This window comes from Macrobrachium rosenbergii, chromosome 28 (genome assembly GCF_040412425.1).
Source record: "Macrobrachium rosenbergii isolate ZJJX-2024 chromosome 28, ASM4041242v1, whole genome shotgun sequence".
In the NCBI taxonomy this organism is placed as follows: domain Eukaryota; kingdom Metazoa; phylum Arthropoda; class Malacostraca; order Decapoda; family Palaemonidae; genus Macrobrachium; species Macrobrachium rosenbergii.
The window spans coordinates 14,335,001-14,353,406 of record NC_089768.1 but is presented as its reverse complement, the minus strand read 5'-3'; the positions used below and the strand labels follow the sequence as shown (position 1 = coordinate 14,353,406).

The 18,406-nt window shown below is 37.2% G+C and overlaps 1 protein-coding gene across 23 annotated transcripts in view; it reads left to right on the top strand.

Annotated features, from left to right (window-relative positions):
• The window catches only part of per (period), a 221,500-nt gene that overhangs the window by 87,330 nt on the left and 115,764 nt on the right, over window positions 1-18,406 (top strand). For all 23 annotated transcript variants that reach the window (XM_067130139.1, XM_067130140.1, XM_067130134.1 and 20 more), the window contains exons 7-9: window positions 4,625-4,710; window positions 7,933-8,134; window positions 14,559-14,765. In XM_067130139.1, the coding sequence (XP_066986240.1) occupies window positions 4,625-4,710; window positions 7,933-8,134; window positions 14,559-14,765 (495 nt within the window). The remainder of the gene's footprint in view (window positions 1-4,624; window positions 4,711-7,932; window positions 8,135-14,558; window positions 14,766-18,406) is intronic.

The following is an 18,406-nucleotide window of genomic DNA, read 5'->3' as shown; positions in this document are numbered from 1 at the left end:
AATGGCTTTAAATTATGTATTTAGATTAGTGTGTACTATTAGGCTTAAAGATTCATTACAGCAGCCAAGGTTCAGTTTTTTGGTACATTGATCTGTTCATATTTCCATTTATCATTCTGTATATGTTCATACAAATACAAGCCATTGCTCTACTCCTAACTTTCTTTGCTGTAATTTTGCTGCAGGAACTATCTGTGGATGTCCTTTCATTAGAATTAGACAGCTTTCACATCTACAAGTGGTTTCACTTAACTTGAACTGATGAATAGTGACACAAGCATTATTTGCTTATCTTTCACCTAAACAGATGGTATTAACTTCGTTTCCTGTTTATTGATTAATGCATGAATACATCTTCATTTGAATATGTATGCTAATACCAAACAGACCATTGTCAGGCTGCTCAATGATAGTAGCCTCTCTCAGAGATAGGAAGGCAGGAGATCAATAATCTTGTAACACTGGGGTATGTCCATAGTAGGCCTGTTTGAAGTGTCTCATTAACAAGCTTCCAGTGTACAGATGCCCTGTTCACAGTTGGAAAAACCTACTGGGATATGCTTTTCAATGGTTGTTGCCCATAAGGCCTCTTATTTTTGGGAGTACCTTCTCCTGACCCCATAAATTGAAGTTGTTCCATATCTTCAGATCACAGAGGCTTGGAGTGTTGATTGAGTATACTGTGGATAGGGGCCTCCAAGTTGTTCATTAGGATACTGAGCTAGTAGAATAAACACCTTCATACTCAGAGTTTTGAAAAAAAAAAAAAAAAGATTGTGCTAAGATTTCCATGGCCTCTGAGTCAAAGAAGTATAGTATTGACACACTATTTCATCCCTTCCATGTTGGATAGGTAAACCATAGCAGGAGTTCTTAGCACTCTATATTCAGCTTCTTTCTTCAGGTTTTAGTTGAGGCATCGTCAGTATACTTTTGAGTGGTTGTTTGAATTTTTGACATTCAAATTTTGTTTTTTGCCTCATCAGTTGGAGTCCCATAAATTGCCTTTCTTCATAGCTTAAAGACCATTTGTTATCAGGCACAATCAGGAAGTATACTCATTGTTGAAGAGGGCTTATAAAGCATTGCATACAGTTGATGTCACAGGGAAAAAGATATGAAAATTCAAGGAGTACCCTCCTCTTGGATGATTTTTAAAATATTGTAAAGAAGTCAAATAGAAATTCATGAAAATTATAAAAGAATTTTATGTTAAACTCAAGACTTACACATAATTGTAGTGCATTATGGGTTTTCAGTCAGGTATCGTGTCTAGCACACCTAGATGTGAAGTGGTGAGAAAATCCACCTTATGCAGTGTAAGCTAGGTATTTGACTTAATGAAATGCTTTACAAATACTGAACAGGTAAGGAGGTATGTATGCAGAAGACAGGCACTTATACCAAAGTATTATGCAAATTGTTTGTCTGTTGTATATAACAGTGATTCTTTCAGTGTTTTAGTAGATAATTCTCTTTTTATAGTGATTGTGTATAGTATTTGGTGGATATTGGTAAATTCCTGGAACGTTGGTGTTGGATATAATATGGGTTGTGAGTCAGTACAGACATAAAAAATGTAATATTCAAAAACAGAGGAAATTTTTTATGCAGACTAATTACTTGGCAATATAGTAATCTTTAAGTATGTCAGTACAGTCTCCACACACTCAATAGAAGAAGAAGGATCCCTCTGTTTCCACCAGGGTGAGTTTGCATCTGGGCCTCACAGCACTTCTAGTGTAAGGCAGAGACAGTATTTGTGTAGTCTGGTCGCTTTGCAAGAAGAGAGATTGAAAGGTGTCCACATCATGTGAAGTGTGGGTTTGTTTTTAAAAAAATTAGTTTTCTTTATAGAAATGTATTTGTTTTATACCAAACTCATTACTTTAACCTGAATAGCTGTTTAGGTGGGAAGGCTTCTTGGTATCCCATAATAATCTGAACCTGGGTCTGTGAATCCTTATGAACTCTAGTGTGAGGGGTGATAGGAAAGAAGTGGAGTGAAAGGGTATGTTTCCATGACTGGCCAAAATAAGGATACAACACATGCCAAACTTTCTAGCTCTTACACCTAAGTACTAATCCTGGATGGAAAGTGATATGAATCCTGAGCATGAGGAAGGTGAATATGATACACCTCCTTCTCTCTCTCTCTCTCTCTCTCTCTCTCTCTCTCTCTCTCTCTCTCTCTCTCTCTCTCTCTCTCTCTCTCTCTCTCTGTGGGACTTTTAAAAGATTGCTGTCTTTAACTACGTGCCTAGTGGCTGCCATGTCAAGGGAATTATATCTTAGGTCTTGTGAGCAAAACCATGCAAAAGTTGAAGGAGACCTACAAGCATCAGCCTCAAAAAAATTCACTTTCAAGTTCTTCTCAAAAGCCAAAGAGGTTGACAGCAAGAAAACTTGATCTTCTTAAGATACTTTCATGGCTTTGGCTGGACACAGATCATCACCCTGTTTCCTTGTTTGTATTGTTGGAATAGGAATGAGAATGATAGAAAGGTTTTAGGCTAAAAAGTTAACTGTCTTTGTGGTTAAATTTGGGCCATGTGACTGCTAGTTTTCTATATAGCATACTCAACTGGACAAAGTGTGACTCACTTGTTGGGCTGAGGTGAAAATCATGAGGAATAATATGTAAATTCAGGCCCCTGAGTAAGTCTTGATCCATAGGCTTGTATACTGAGGTAGATAGATGTTTTGGTACCAGAGCTGATTTGTGTTCTTTGATAGGAGACATAATTTCCTTAAGTATCATGAAAACTATACAACATCCACTTGAGAGGATCAATGATTCTTCTACTGAACTAACTGCAAAGCACCTGCCACTTCCATTGGACTAAAAAGACTTTCCAAACTAAGGTATTTTCTGATAGCCTCCAGTCCTAAAAGATTAGAGCACCTAAGTCCTAGTGTAACTGAAGGAAATGATGCTGTTGCAGCAGTGTCTTCAATGTGGCAAGGGCTCTGAGCTTTTCCACCTAAAGAATTAATAGATCTAGAAATTACTCCAGAAGGGGCTACCAGAGTCATTTTCACATTAGAAGACTGACTGACCTTGTTGCAACATGTAGTGTTAACCAAAACTGAAGAAATGCATATACTTCCAGGTTGTCCCAATATTGCTGGATCTGGAAGCCATGAGCAATAATTTGGAAGCCTGTTGTTGAGATGGGTAAAGAATGGATCCATCAGAGGAGGGCCTCAGATAAATTTTGCATAGGTTGAATGAGAGAAACTCCTACAAGCAGGTTTTCATATTTTTGCTACCAATGAAGGTACAGGCAGTCCCCGGTTATCGGCAGGGTTCCGTTCCGACGGCATGACAATAAGTGAAAATAGCCGATAACCAACCAAAGGTACTTATTGACGCCGATAAGCGCCGATAACTGAAAATCACCTATTTTCAGTTATCGGTGCCTCTATTAGGTATGTATCAGCGCCAGTGCGTGATTATCGGCGCCAATAAGCAGACATTGGCGCGTATCGGCTCCAAAAATCACCGATTTTTGTTGCTAGACAAGCGCCGAAAAACTGGATAACCGAGCCTGCCAATAACCAGGGACTGCACGTATATTGAAATTTCCTGAAAGACTGGTACTGGGAAGTGTTCCAGGTGAGTCAGAGCAGACCACATCCTCTTCAGGCCATACCTGGCAAGAGATATGGTAGGCACAGGAAAAATGTGGGAATGGTGTGCACAGTTTGAACCAGGTTTGAACAGGGTTGACTGCATCAGTAGCTATTGGTTTATAGGTCTTGGATTGCATAGGTGCAACTCATTGTATATATACATTTTGGTTCTTGGTAACATACACCATGCTCAGGTTTACTACACTTAACATGTGGCAGGCTTGCCTTGTAACTTCTGCCTACAAGATCCTAAGATATGACCATATTCTTGGCATTAAAAACATCTCCCTGGTCTTGGGATATATTGCCTAATCTTAAAATGTAGCTATGTTGCTTTTATTACATTAGGTAAATAGGTACTAGAATTGAATGTAATAATTAAATTTGGGAGTTGAATTAAGGCTCCATTGATCTTAATTTTTTTCAATTGTAATTGCACTGTGATTTTTTTATTCTTTACAAGTTTCTCTTCTGAATACATCATCAGTTTAGGTGCAAATATTATTCCCTTGGAATGAATCCAAAAAGCATGTGCTGAGCAGTCTACTTTAACTCCTCTAAGATGAAATAATGCTTTTGATTTTTCTTTCTTTTGCTGAGGCTGATTCTACTGTCAGTTTTCCCAGACTTTTAGATGATATCTTAGCCTCTCGGGCACAACGCTTCATAAGATGTGGAATTTTACATCACTTAAAATGGATCTCTTACTCCATATGGTAGAATAAGGCTTTAGTTTGTATTTATTAAATAGGATTTATTTAAAATATTTTTTTGAGAAAATATTCATGAATCCTCAGGTACTTTGAAAGTAATTTTCTGTGAATGTTTCAGTTTTATTATTTAATGCTTGTTTTCTGGAATTAAAAGGAGGCTGAATATTGAGGGTCTTTGTGTAAAGTTCTCATGGTAGCCATGTGTATGTTGTTTTGCAATGTATTGTTAGGTTTAAAAAGTCAATAAAGGTCATCAAATAGGTTTTGTCTTGCAGGTATACCGTTAACCAGTCCAGAGCTGCGAAAATTGCCCAAAGACAGTAGTGAATTTGCTGCCTTTTTGAAAAGCATTAAGACTACGGTAAGTGTTTTTTTGATTTTATCATTGTTAGATAGCATGGATTGAATGAGTTATCATATTAGGAAAATGTATCAGCTATAATTTTCAGTTTTTCAAGTTTTTAGCCCTGGATATTTAATTCACATAATTTCCTGTTACAATATCATTTCACAGGTAGCAAATTATGGTGTAAATTCAATTTAGAACTACAAACACATCAATGTCTTTGATCTACAGATACCCTGATGACCATTAATAACTCATATATAAGGCAAACAAAATAAACAGAGGAAGTACGAGTTTGTTGGTTGGGTCTTTATTTCAGACATATAATTTGAAGTACTGGCCCTCGTTTTGATAGATATTTGAGCCCAAATTAAGACCATGATGCTTATTGACTTCTCTGACCATTGTGCCATAGCAGTGCATATCTCAGTAAATCACTATTTTTAAAAGCTTAGTTTAAACTGTGTTCAAATTTTTCATATCGACTGGGAAATAGTGGAATTTATTGATACAACCATAAAGGTACTTCCATCCCATTAAGAAATTGAATCAGTTTATCACAGATTTTTAGCTATTTCATGTCAAGAAAATCTATCAAGTTGGAATTAACAGCCAAATGTTTATGATGGTTCATGTAGACAGGCGTCCACAATAAACAGACCAAGTTCAAAATCTTCTTGAGGTATAATCACTCACACCTTAACTAACAAAAATTTTCACAAGATAGGGTAATAAATAGTTTGTAGATTTACCAAGAAAATCATTTGAATACTGAGCTACAAGAAATGAGCCTGTTTCCTTGTTGGGGGATCAAGTTAAAGTGTTCCATCTTTGAATCTATCATATTTTCTCTTCCTTACATATTAGCTAATGAGCAGAAACTGTTAACTGACCTTAAGGACAAAATGCAGTTGTTTCATAGGGCCTCTGAGGAAAAACAGCCTTTGGTTGACATCGTCATTTCAGAAGCCTGTAATCCTGAGCTAATTCTAACCTCATTAGATTTTGTTAAATTAACATTCAAGATATTGGTAATCTACATTGTTGTTTGTCAACAGAAGTTAAATTGGGCTTTTTCTCTGAAACTGAGCACATTTCCCTTTTTTAAATAGTATTTTCCAGATGAGTAGAAGTATTTAATAAAGAACCTTTTTAAAAGGGTTATTTAAGTGCTTATTGCTACAATTATTGACTAATATCTATTTCTTCAGTACTCTCATAGCTGATAAGCATATATTCTTTAAGTCCTTATACTGTTTAAGAACCTTGAATCCAGGTAGGCAGTCCCCAGTTAACAGTGGGGACTCTGTTCCAACCAATAACCGAAAATTGTCATTAACTGGAACATCACAGTAATTATGACGCTGTAAGTGCCAATAAACCGCTTAACAGCACCGTTAACTGGTTATTGGCACTGATAAACTGCCTACTGATGCCGATAAACCGCTAACAGGCAGTCTCTGGTTATCGGAGATCCGGTTTTTCGGCTCTTGTCTAGCAACGAAAATCAGCAATTTTCGGTGCCGATATGCGCTGATAATTGGGTATTGGCACTGATAATCAGGTATTGGCACCAATACATACCTAACAGAGGCGTTGATAACTGAAAATCAGCGATTTTTGGCACTTATTGGCACCAATAAGCCCCAAAAATTGCCAATTTTTGGTTATCAGCGATTTTCACTTATTGTCATGCCATTAGAACGGAACCCTAGCCGATAGCTGGGGACTGCCTGTGTTGCTGCGGAAAATCTGGTTAACGACGTTGTTAGCCAAGCATCGTAAAGCTGAAACACCGCTAACCAGTGCTGTCGGTAATTGGGGACTGCCTGTACCTGTTTCCTTAAAACCAGTATGGCTATGATGTGATCGATTATTTTCATTACTTTTGTAGCCAGTTATTAAAAAGTAACTGATCACCTTGCAATTATTAATACTAGAATTTTAAAATGGATGTTACAAGGATATATTATTGTGCTTATGTAGTCTCTCTCCCTCAACAGGGGATTAAAATAAGGAAGAAAAGATCCAGAAAAAATGCCAAGCTTATTAGTAACTAAAAATTTATTCCATTTTGTTTTATAATCGCCCACTAGGTAGGCAGTTCCATTAATTGTTAAATGTTTGTTCAAATTTTTAGAATATCAGGGTCAATGGAGGGAATAGGTAGATTTCCCTTTATTTGGTCCAGTCCTTGAGTAATGCATCTCATGCTTTTGCCTGAATGTCCCGGTTTGGAGACATACACTGGAGGTTAATGGGTCTCCCTTGTAGACAACAGGTCCCCTTCCAAATGTGGAAGCAAGATGGCAATCACTTGGAAGGAGGGTTTGTCCAACATCCACATGGTCAAAGATGCTGTCTGTCAAGTAAAAAAAAAAAAAAAAGAAAATAGAGTTTCAAGCAGGATTTAAGAAAATTTTGTGTGTAGGTCTCATTTAAATAGATAACATCATGCTAACAAACAGAGAGAGAGAGAGAGAGAGAGAGAGAGAGAGAGAGAGAGAGAGAGAGAGAGAGAGAGAGAGAGAGAGAGAGAGAGAGAGAGATATTTATATTACAATATTTGAGATTTACAAAATTCCCAAGAGACTTTGTAATGTGACACATATTGTGTTCCTGTTCGGAATGGAAAATTTTAGCATGGCGTTACTAAATTCACAAACTAAGAGGAAGTAATTTGGACCACAATACAGTAATAATCTCAAAATATGTGTAAAGCTTTAAAACTGGGTATGGCTTATTCATTTGTGTCCTTGGCAGTAATAAAGGTCATGAGAAGGCCATATTCATAGCTAATCTCCTGGTTTTTCCAGCCTTGTTCACTGTTGTATCAGTGCAGTGTTTTTCAAATAGCATCGGGGATTTTATTTAATTTTATTTATGCTGCTCAAAAATGTTTTTATTGTACCTGGAAGAGGATTAAAATTTCAAGTACTTAGATTTTTTAGCATTTTAGAGCAAAGAAGTCATTTCCACAAAATGCCAAACGTTTCATTTCAGTATCTTTAGGCCAGTTTATATTCTTTTGGTAACCTTCACTTTGCTTTTGTTCTGAATCATGGCCCTGTGAGCATTCATGTTTAAATTACAGGGTAAAATTATCATGATAGTCTTGTTCCAATAGCATGCCTTGAATAGTAGTACTGAAATGGTTTTACTTTTTAAAGCACATTATGTTATGTAGGTTAAGAAAGAGAAGTTATCCAGCACTTATGTTTGACTTTTTTCTTGCAGGTGGGTTTCACTGCAGCCATCAGTATTCAGGATGGAACAGTACTTCATGTGTCTCCATCTATTACAGAAGTCTTAGGATTCCCAAAAGATATGCTAATAGGTCAATCTTTTATAGATTTTGTATATCCACGGGACTCGATAAACTTATCTTCTAAAATTATCCATGGAATGAACCCTACTTTTGGAGCAGAAACGATAAAAGGTAAGCACAGTTGTATTAAGTTAGATGCAATTAAAATCTAATACTGTATGTATTATATTCCTGCTTTTAACACATTTTTTTGAATTAAGGAATTTGATTTACTTTTCTACAATTGTAGTTTTATATTTTATGTTCATTAACATTGGGTAAAATCCTGTTATTTTGAAATTTAAACTTCATGGATAAAAAGCCATTCCCAAAATCTTTAACTAGCAGAAACTGCAAAAAGAGGCAGGATGAGGGTATACAAAGAAAAACTAAAGGGATTTATGTGTAGATCAGGAATTTGTTAAAGAAATTACAGGATTTGGAATATGTAGAGAAAGGACCTTGGATTGAAATCTTTAATACATATACCCTTCTGAAACAGGAATATTAAATTTTTAGAATTAGATCCGTTTCTGAAAATTTATTTTGACTTTTAGCTTATTGGTGCCCATTTAGTTTCATGATTAGAATTATCATAATTATTTATGTTGCAAATAATGGGGGTGATTGGAGGTACTCTTTTTCAATAAAAGGCCACCCATGAATGTGCATTGACTTCTCCAGATGGCAGTCATAAAAACCAAATGGGTCCTATAGTCATGACAGTAATGGAGAGGTAAAAAAAACCCTGAGAACTGTTAGGAGCTACAGAGGATCAGATGTCAGGAGCGATTGCAACTTTTCATTGTTGTACTAATTGAAAGCACCCAATAAAATATTTGAAAGAGCATCTAGGTTTTATACAGTAAAGTTTTTTGAAGTTGAACATCATGAAGCTTGTGCAGTTGAATGTCAAAATAAATTTGCAGTTATAGAAACCACATCTGAGGTGGAGCAGACAATCAGTGAGGACTTGTTGAATATTAGGAATGTATATCAATCTAGTGGAAAAGAAGTACTGGGATATTGGGTAACAGGATGAAAACCTTGGATATGGGATGAGATCTGAGATACAGTAAAGAATAGACAATAGTAACATTGACAAATTTCAGGGAGGAGATGAAGAATGCAAAGTAGAATGTGCTAAGTACTCAAGTTAAAGGAAGATCAAGAAGAGATTAAGGAATGTTGATGTTGACAAATCCATATATGTTCAGGGAGTAGCATTGGTGTCAGGGTTGCTCACAGAAAAGAGGAAGGTACCTGTCCAAAGGAATGGTCAACAATAATATCAGCAGAAGAAGAAAGACAGTGCTGGGTAGAACATTTTTGAGGTTGTGTGTGAGAGATATGAAGGATATCATTTACCTAATATGCTGGAAGGGGAAGAATACCTGAATGTGCTTATGAATGAATTCACAGGTTTTGAATTTATATCAGTAATGAAGAACCACTGCAGAAATGATTGAACAAAACTGGGATGATACTCAGAATACTAACTGAACTGTAAGTCAGAATAAGGAATGGTGAAACAATGCCTGATTGATTACTGGGAAGTCATAGCAAAGGACCAAAGAAAGATGACCTGACTGAATGTGGTAACAATAGACGTATTGTCTTCCGAGAGCAACCAGATTTGCTGAACAGCAGCACCAATATGCAGTAAATGTGCCTTGATGTTGAACTTCTCAGTTCCAGAGGTCCTTTATTCTTCACACCATTGGACTGTGGAGCACCCTCCGAGAGAATGTTGTGCAATTGAAACTTCAGAAGTTCATGCAAAAATGCAATGCATTACTACCCTAATACTGCACTATTCTTCTTGCATTTTGATACATTTTTATCTGTTTATCTGTGTATTGATTTATTTTTTTCTTTTTTAATAAGTGGAATCTCTTCTTTCTGATTTTCCCTTTACTTCCTCTTTTACTTCTTCCTAATGAACACCATATTCTCTTGAAGCTTGAATTTCAAGTCAATGGCCCCTGAGGGCTTGTTCCATATGAATAGGTTTCGTCTACTGAATAATAATAATAATAATAATAATAATAATAATAATAATAATAATAATAATAATAATAATAATAATAATGGGCGCCATGGCAGAATGGTTTAGCATATTGATGGAATGGTTAAGCAACATTGGGGCTGGTCATTCATTGGATTGGTGACCTCTCTCCTTGGCATTGATTCCTTGGGAAAGGATCTTTTCCACAATTTCCTCAGTCTGTTCAGCTGTAAATGAGCACCTATTCCTGATGGGGTAGGGTCCAGCTAAGTGTTAAATAGCAAAACTCAGCAGTGATGGAAAGTAATGAAAAATTAAATGACAACAATGAAAATGGAACCTCTGGCAACAGAGGAGCTTCGTCCGGCAGCCAGGTACTATATAGCCCAATGAGCGGGGAAAATGGTCAGGTACTTGGAAGTCGTCATCCAGCAAGAGACCACCACAACGACAGTAACCAGCAACCAGAGACTGGAGCTATAGAGGCAAACCAGAAGAAGAAGAAATGGACAAGAAAAGAAAATAAGGAAATATGGAGATGCTACATCAGAAGCAACCCGAGGTCAAATTTGGTGAGGTCAGAGCACTGATCCCTGGGATTCATTTATCTCCTCTCATTAGAGACTGTGAGGGCAGAGAATGGTGAAATGACAGTCTTTTGAAGAGTATTTAGACTGATGAGATTGCTATAATGACCTGTCTTACAAAGGTTCAATAACTTATAGCAGACTTCAAATGATGGATAAAAGTCAAGTGTTCTAAGTACTTAAATCTTATATAGACAACTAAGCATAAGAACTGTTTTAGTTTTCTGTAAAAGAAAACTATTGTGCCAGCTTTGTCTGCCCATCCGCACTTTTTCTGTTGGCCCTCAGATCTTAAAAACTTCTGAGGCTAGAAGACTGCAAACTGGTGCAGTATGTTGATCATCCACCCTCCAATCATGAAACATACCAAATTGCAGCCCTCTAGCCTCAGTAGTTTTTATTTTATTTAAGGTTAAGTTAGCCATAATCGTGCTTCTGACAATGATATAGAACAGGCCACCACCAGGCCATGGTTAAAGTTTCATGGGCTGCAGCTCATACAACATTGTACTGAGACCATGAAAGATAGATCTATTTTCGGTGGCCTTAATTATACGCTGTAGCGGCTGTACACAAAACTCGATTGTGCTAAAGAAACTTCAGCACATTTTTTTACTTGTTTTTTCTTGTTCCCAAATTCATTGCTTCGTTGTTCAATAGTATAATGTGCCTGGATGCCTTATTAGGGAGGATATTGAATATGAGAGATCAGTGTAAGAAACATATGCACTAGAATTGCAGAGAGAATAATTTTTAAGTATAAAAGAGCTACTGTTATTAGTTATTTGATTTACTGTTATTAGTTATTTGATTAAGAAATATTTATTGGTATGTACAAGAAAGGTTGAACGTTGTTTTTACATTTGATGATAACCTTTTAGGTGAAGGACCAGAAATTAGTCTTTCTTCTAGAATAGCAAAAACTTTTTGGACTGTATGCAGAGTAGGGAGACACGGCAATACGATGGTTATTTGGCCTTCCAGTGAAAACATCGATAGAAAAAAGTACCCACTTGACGTGAATGGTGTCACGCAGCAATGCTCTCCCATAGTTCTTCAGGTGACTGGTGTGTGTCGCCCAGAATACAGTAAACCCCTCGTATTCGCGGTCTCACTATTCACGGATTTCTCTGTGGAATATACCTACCCATTTTTTGTGGAAAATTCGCCCATTCGCAGTATTTTTCACTGAGAAATATTCACTAATTACTGTATTTTTATATAATTTTCATGACTAAATGCAGTTTTTGTGATAAAACTATAAAATATTGAGGTATAAGCATTTTTAGAATTTTTTTTGTGTTTAAACTATCAAAATAAGCAGTTCTAAGGTTTCTTGAGGGGTTCTAAGTATTCGCGGATTTTAGCTATTCTCGGGGGGGTGCGGTACGCATCCCCCATGAATACGGGGTTTTACTGTACCCTCAGTTAAGGTCGCAGGAAATTTGATTCTTTCAAGAAGGTTCGTCATTGTTATGAAAATAACACCTTCCTCTGCATTCTTTCCCAGCGATTAAAAATGGATAACATTGGGTAAGTTACAATTTCTTTTTGGTTGTTTACTGTACTGTATGCTTCTATTTTATCACCAGTTGGTGTTAATTACTATGTGGAGGTTTCTGTTGTGTGTCACCCACATTGCCGTTAATCCAGGTCGCAGGCCGATCATAACCTCGGTTTACCTGCATAACGCTCTAGGCCTACTGGTTTCTGTAATCCAACCACTCAAAATCGATTATCGTCGATATGATTCACAGACCCATGCTCTGACCCAGACCCATGCTCTGACCCAGGTCTCATTCTTTTTGTTTCCACTTCCAAAATGGATAGACTTGACGCTGGTGTCTCCCTACTCTGCAGCCCTGTCAGTATTATTTTCAGGGGCAGATATTGGTACCCATACTACATTCTGATTTGAAGTTTTATAGTCCAACCTGGTTGTATTACTGTTACCAGTCGGAGCTCTGGGAGTGAGTAGGGTGTCTCCTAATACTCGTTCTGATTTCAGCAGGGATCTAGAAAACTGATTCAACTTTTTGGGTTTTTTATGACACTGTTCTCATGACCTAAGTTTTTTGGTGAAAGAACCATTCTCTTCTTAGGCAGATTGTGCAGCATCTCTATCCTCTAGTTTAAAGGATGAGAAATTTTTACACATCACATCCAATTCCATATCTAGGACTGACATGAACTCCTCTTGGGAATCATGGATAGCATCTCTGTCATAGTGATGTTCAGTAGTAAGGACATCCTTGATATTGTTAATGATTTCCTCCCAGAATTTTGAAAGTAGAGCAAGAGGAATTTCCCAATTAGGGAAGTCTACATGACTTGATTGAGCCAAGGGCACTGTATCTCCACTGTCTTGACAGGATAGAAGTCCAGGATAAATCACTGTACCCCCTAGAAGGTACATACTTCAGATGGAGTTGGGTGATAGGTGAGGAAAGATTCTCATCTGAGGTATCTCTCTCATGTAAAGCAGAAGACTGTTCCCTAGATCATCTGGATTCAGAGGGGAAATTTCAGTGGTATGTCAACTTCATGTTGGGTATTAGTGACATCTCTCCCAAGGAAAGACTCTTTGTTTCTATGGGAGGAGTCAAAGTGGGAGTTCCTAGAACCCACTGCTTAAGGAGTATTGGCCTAAATTGGATTCTGCTCAGAGAGGGATGGAAATACACTCTGCCAGAGTTCTGCCAAAATGATGTAGTCTCCTTCTTCTGTACTCCTACTGAAACTTACGGCTCATAGAGGCAGCTTAAATTGATCTCTTTCATCATTTAAACTTGCTGCCAGGAGCATTTTGCATATTTCACATGCATGGCAGCCAACAGGATTTTTCCATTATTCCTACAGGGGCTGGCTCATGGCAGGTGGTTATGTGTCGTCTCCATAGGCAAAATGCAGATTGAGCAATATGCTGCTGTGCAGGTGATCTGGGGGTCATGCATAATAGCACCCCAGTACTGATAAAGGGAACAGGTGTTTATTAAAAGCTATCTAGGATTAGCTACTTATGATCACTGTATAGACAGGAAATACTTCAAATTAAAACAGGCTGACATGGCCACAAGTATGTGTCCATAGTATGCTGTTAGGTATCATGATCAGTGGGTCATATTCATAAAATGGTAGCAATGTAGTAGTACTGAATATATTTCCTTTAACATTACAAAAGACCCCAGATATTAAGGATAACTGGAGAACTTTCTGTATCACGAAATCAATTTGGTTTGATTGTACCACAGTGGAAAAGCTGGCCCTTAGTAAACACCAAGGCTTGTCAGTCAAGCAAGATTGGGAATCACTGTCATGTCATTGTAAAAGTAGAAAGTGACCAATAGATTCTATGTAAATGAGTGATATGTCTGGATAAGAGGTGGCTACTCCCTGCATCCTTATAACTGCCAAAAACTGATAATTTATGACTCCCTGGTGTCTGGTGCCATTTTTTGATTACCATATGTCAGGTTGAATGTGACAGGCTTAAGGGGTAAAGGAATTTTCTTTTGATGTCTTGAAAGTGATAAAGCTTATTATCATTCCAAGCTCTCAAAATTAGGCTTTTATTTTTAGGTTACCATCACATGTACTGTTAAGTTGAAGAGGTAATTTATTTTGTTGCCTTGCTTCTCTTTTTTTACATGTTCTGTAATTTTTACAGGATTGAATAAGTTTAATGTGTGAATGAATTGTATGCGAAAAGCTCTTAGCAAAGTGGCATCTGCATTTGAGAAAAATCATAAAGCTTGCAATTGTTTATTTTACTACTTGTTATTGCTGACTACTTAGAAAATGGAAAAGAATGGTGCAAGATATTGCATTATAAAGAAATTGTAATTTTTCATATTTTGTATGGAAGCTTAGGTTAGATATCATTTATCACTAATTGTGTGTGATCAATTTGGAATATCCATATTATAATATTTACATGCCATTTTGTTTCAAATCTTTGTAGATTCATCAGGAACATCCTTCTTCTGTCGAATGCGGATGTATCATGGTTTGAAGAGCACAGGATTTGGGGTGCGAAATAAACATACAACTTATAAACCTTGTAAAATGACCCTGAAATTACATGACCCTTCTGATGGTGAAGGTTCAATTTCTGGTAACCGAAATATTCTCGTAGCCAGCGTTGTTCCAATTGAAAGTGCATACAAAGGTGAGTGAGCTTTCCACTTGAATGGTGTAATTTACATTGTAGATTTCTTTCTCTGTAGATGTAGCATGCAATGTACAGTTTGCATACATTAGATAGTGGATGTTTCTCATAGTACACATGTAAACTGTTATTTCACTTGGAGTAAGATGCATATAAATGTATTTCTAACTATTTCTGACCCATAACTATTTCACCTGATATTGTGTCAATAACATTTTTTTTAACTGGGAATGTGTTTATAAAATGTTAGGCATTTATATGAAATTGCAACATATGCAGTCTGTACATACAGTATGTACAAAACAGTACAGTACACTGAATCATGCAGTATACTACATGTAATACTGTCATGTACTCTGTTCATTTAATTACCTTAAATTTATAATAAAAAATCATCATTGAATGTTCTTTTATGATAGGTAATCATCATTAAACACGTGAACATATTCATTCTCCTCAGTGTTCATAACTATTGTTGGTAAAGAAAATTATATTTTTATGAAAACTGGTTGGTAATGTTAAAGATGAAGGAAAGATGATGTTATATGGTAGTCCTGTACACATACATTGATTTAGTCTCAATCTTCATCTTCCGGAAGGATTTCACAAACACTTACAATGTAGAGAAGCGGGTAGATTGATAGTAAAGCCAGCTTCCATTATGAAATTGAAGGTTGAAGGATGACAGCCTCCGGGCTTAAAAACACTTATCCCCTTTGACTGGTGAAATGGAATATGTCTTCTGTTTAGGAAATATGGAAAAGAAGCACTATCTAAAACACTGATGGTTTAGTTTGGTAGAATATGGTTGTTTTAAAATTGTATTTTATGGTTAATGGTTTCATTTATTTGTAGGTTATTTAAATGCAAATTTATTATAAAATTCGTTATACTGTATATAAAAGCCTACAAATATATACGGTATTCTTGGCCAGTGACCATTGCTGTTGTGGTACCAGTTCAATGAAAACCAATAAGTTTTTTCAGGATGAAAGTTATTTTAGAAACACTTGTTTGGAGTATTCTCTACTTTTTTTTTTATCAAATGCTAACCTATGGTTTCTTAGTTGTTATTGTTTCTCTGTGCATCCCATTGATGAGTGATGAGTCATATTTTCAAATCTTGTATTTTGAAAGGAAAAGTTCTGACACTAGGTTGGTGCTTTTACCACCTTTTCTTGGTCTTCACTATTTTGTTGCTCCACAGAACCAGATAATTTGAGTGGGTAGTGATGCAGAGGGTTCTGGGAGTACTCCTTTCTTGTCAGGAGTGGGAGTAGAAATGAGTGGAGGTTGTATTCCAATTAAGAGTTTAGCATAGTAGCTTGTACAATTTCCTTTTAATGTGCATATGTATATCTATTGAGCTTGCTACATCATTAGGCCTATTTCTTAAAGGACATTGGTACCTTTGACGATCCTTGGTCTCTTAGTTAGGTCCAAGTCTTGGGGTTTAAGGAACATTTCCATGGATGTTTCCATATTGGGGTGTCTTTCCCTAAGTGTTGTTAGATACTTGTTACTCTAGGCTCACTCTGATTGTTTGAATCCACTTAGACGGTGGAGGTGTGTTGCTATCGTGATAAAAAAGGATGGATGAAATTGGTAGATTACCTACGAAACAATTTGGTCATTATTAGAGAATTCTCAAGTTCATTATCCATAATATAATGGTGGACAGTTGTTGATAATATTTTATTAGCTTTAACAGATGACCTCTGCCTGTACTTTTAGAAACACCCATACAGATGTTGAGTTGGTATTTCATTGTGGGGCAACTGTGAAGGAAACATATCATTTGGAGATCTGTTGAACAAGTGAAGTCAGGATAGGATTGAATCTATATGAGGAATTTTACATGCAGCCTGTCTTCATGATCCTCCCAAGACAGCCTGAGCAGTTTCACACTTCTAAGGAATCCTGTTAAATGCTGCTCATTAAAGTAGCTAATATAAAAGACCCTCTTCCCAAGGGTGTGGTGGCATTGAGCATGATGACCTTAACTCTGGAAGCCTCCTCCAGGTGGGTCTGCAGTGAATTGTACATCTGTAGACAATTGTTTATATAAAATCAGTCTCATTGCATAACAGATCACATTGTTATATCAGAAAATGCTGGATCATTTGGTTCTACAGGAATGGGTGCAGGTAGCTCTGAAGGGGGTATTCTTGAAGTATTGGATCCTCTGATAGTCATTCTGTTGGGATGTTAACTATAACAGTTGTGTTAACAAGATGCAGTTATGGATTCTGTTTCTTGGAAATATCTGTGACAGTGCCATGTTTCCCAGTTTGGAACTTCAGCAACAAATCATTTAGTGTGGAAGTGAGGTTCTGGTGGTATGAAGGCAGCCTTTCGATAACTTGCTATACTGTATTTTGTATTGAGGCTGTTCACATTAAAACTATCCCTATCAGTGTAGTGGGACAGTCATTTCAGACTAGGTGGTGTATCAGATTTTGATGGGACCGTCCATAAGTTCTCTGTGCTTCACTTCCTGTAGAAAATCAGAGTTGACCATCTCTTGGAGAATCTCTTTGCACTGCTGGAACTACTTGGGATTCTTTCCTGACAGCTGCTAGGCAATGGCTGCCTATGCTCAAGAAGAGATCTCAATTAAAAGTTCGTTGCTTATTCCTTGATGTTGTTTGGGGTCAATGCTGATGCTGTCCCATGTTCATATACTTTAAAGTTATTCTTGATCTCAGTCAACCTAGCTAAAATGATAGTAAAGCCACTGGGGCTTGTGCCTTAAAATGATAGCTCCAGCAGCTGGGAAGCAGGGTTGTGTTCTCACGCCTCTCCTATGCATAGGCAAAGAACTCTTGGTGTCATTAAGTGCATCTAATCAGATGTTTCATTCTGCCAGATTAAATGAACTGGTGTTGTAGCTGACCTTCCAAGCAAGCTTACAGATGAGTTTGTTAGGGTAAATCTTGTCTTGCCTGCTTGCTCTTGGGGGCCAAACTAGGTCATGAGCTACAGGCTTAATGTGAGCTCCAAAGGTGCTCATTTATAACCCACTGTCCTTTAGTGTGGACTTTGCTGTGTTAAATGTCATGTTCCATAAGTCAACGACAACAGATTTAGTAATCTGATTGCCTACAGCCTGGTATACAGTGGGTATAGCAGGTTAATTGTTGGTGGTGGCTGAAGCAGTAGCCCATAGTCTTGTTATTGCTGTTATTGTTTCTCTCTGTGGTAATGTTGGCCATAAATCAGCTGCAGCAGATGTGGCAGTTGGACTGCTTATGACCTGGGTTACAATGGATTCAACATGGGACTTGGTACTGGTTGTGGAAGTGGAGATCCATTGTCTTGTCATTGTCTCTCTTGATGGTGCTGTGACTACATTACTTATGGCAGTTTGTAGAACTCTCAGGCAGAGTTGCATACAATTGTGACACTATGTTTTTGGTCATATAGAAGAAAGTTGTTCCTTTATTTGGAGGGCTGTGGGTTTATTTCTTAACATCTTAAAGGTCTTGCTGAATTCTGGGCCAGTGTGAGGAGTTCAAGGGTGAAGCCATCTGGTAGCCCATTTAAAGAGTTTGAATCATGAAGCATATGGGTGCAAAGGGTAGAGCTGATTCTTTGAGGAAAGGTGTTTAAAGGGCATGTGTGGTTGTGGTTGGGATTGT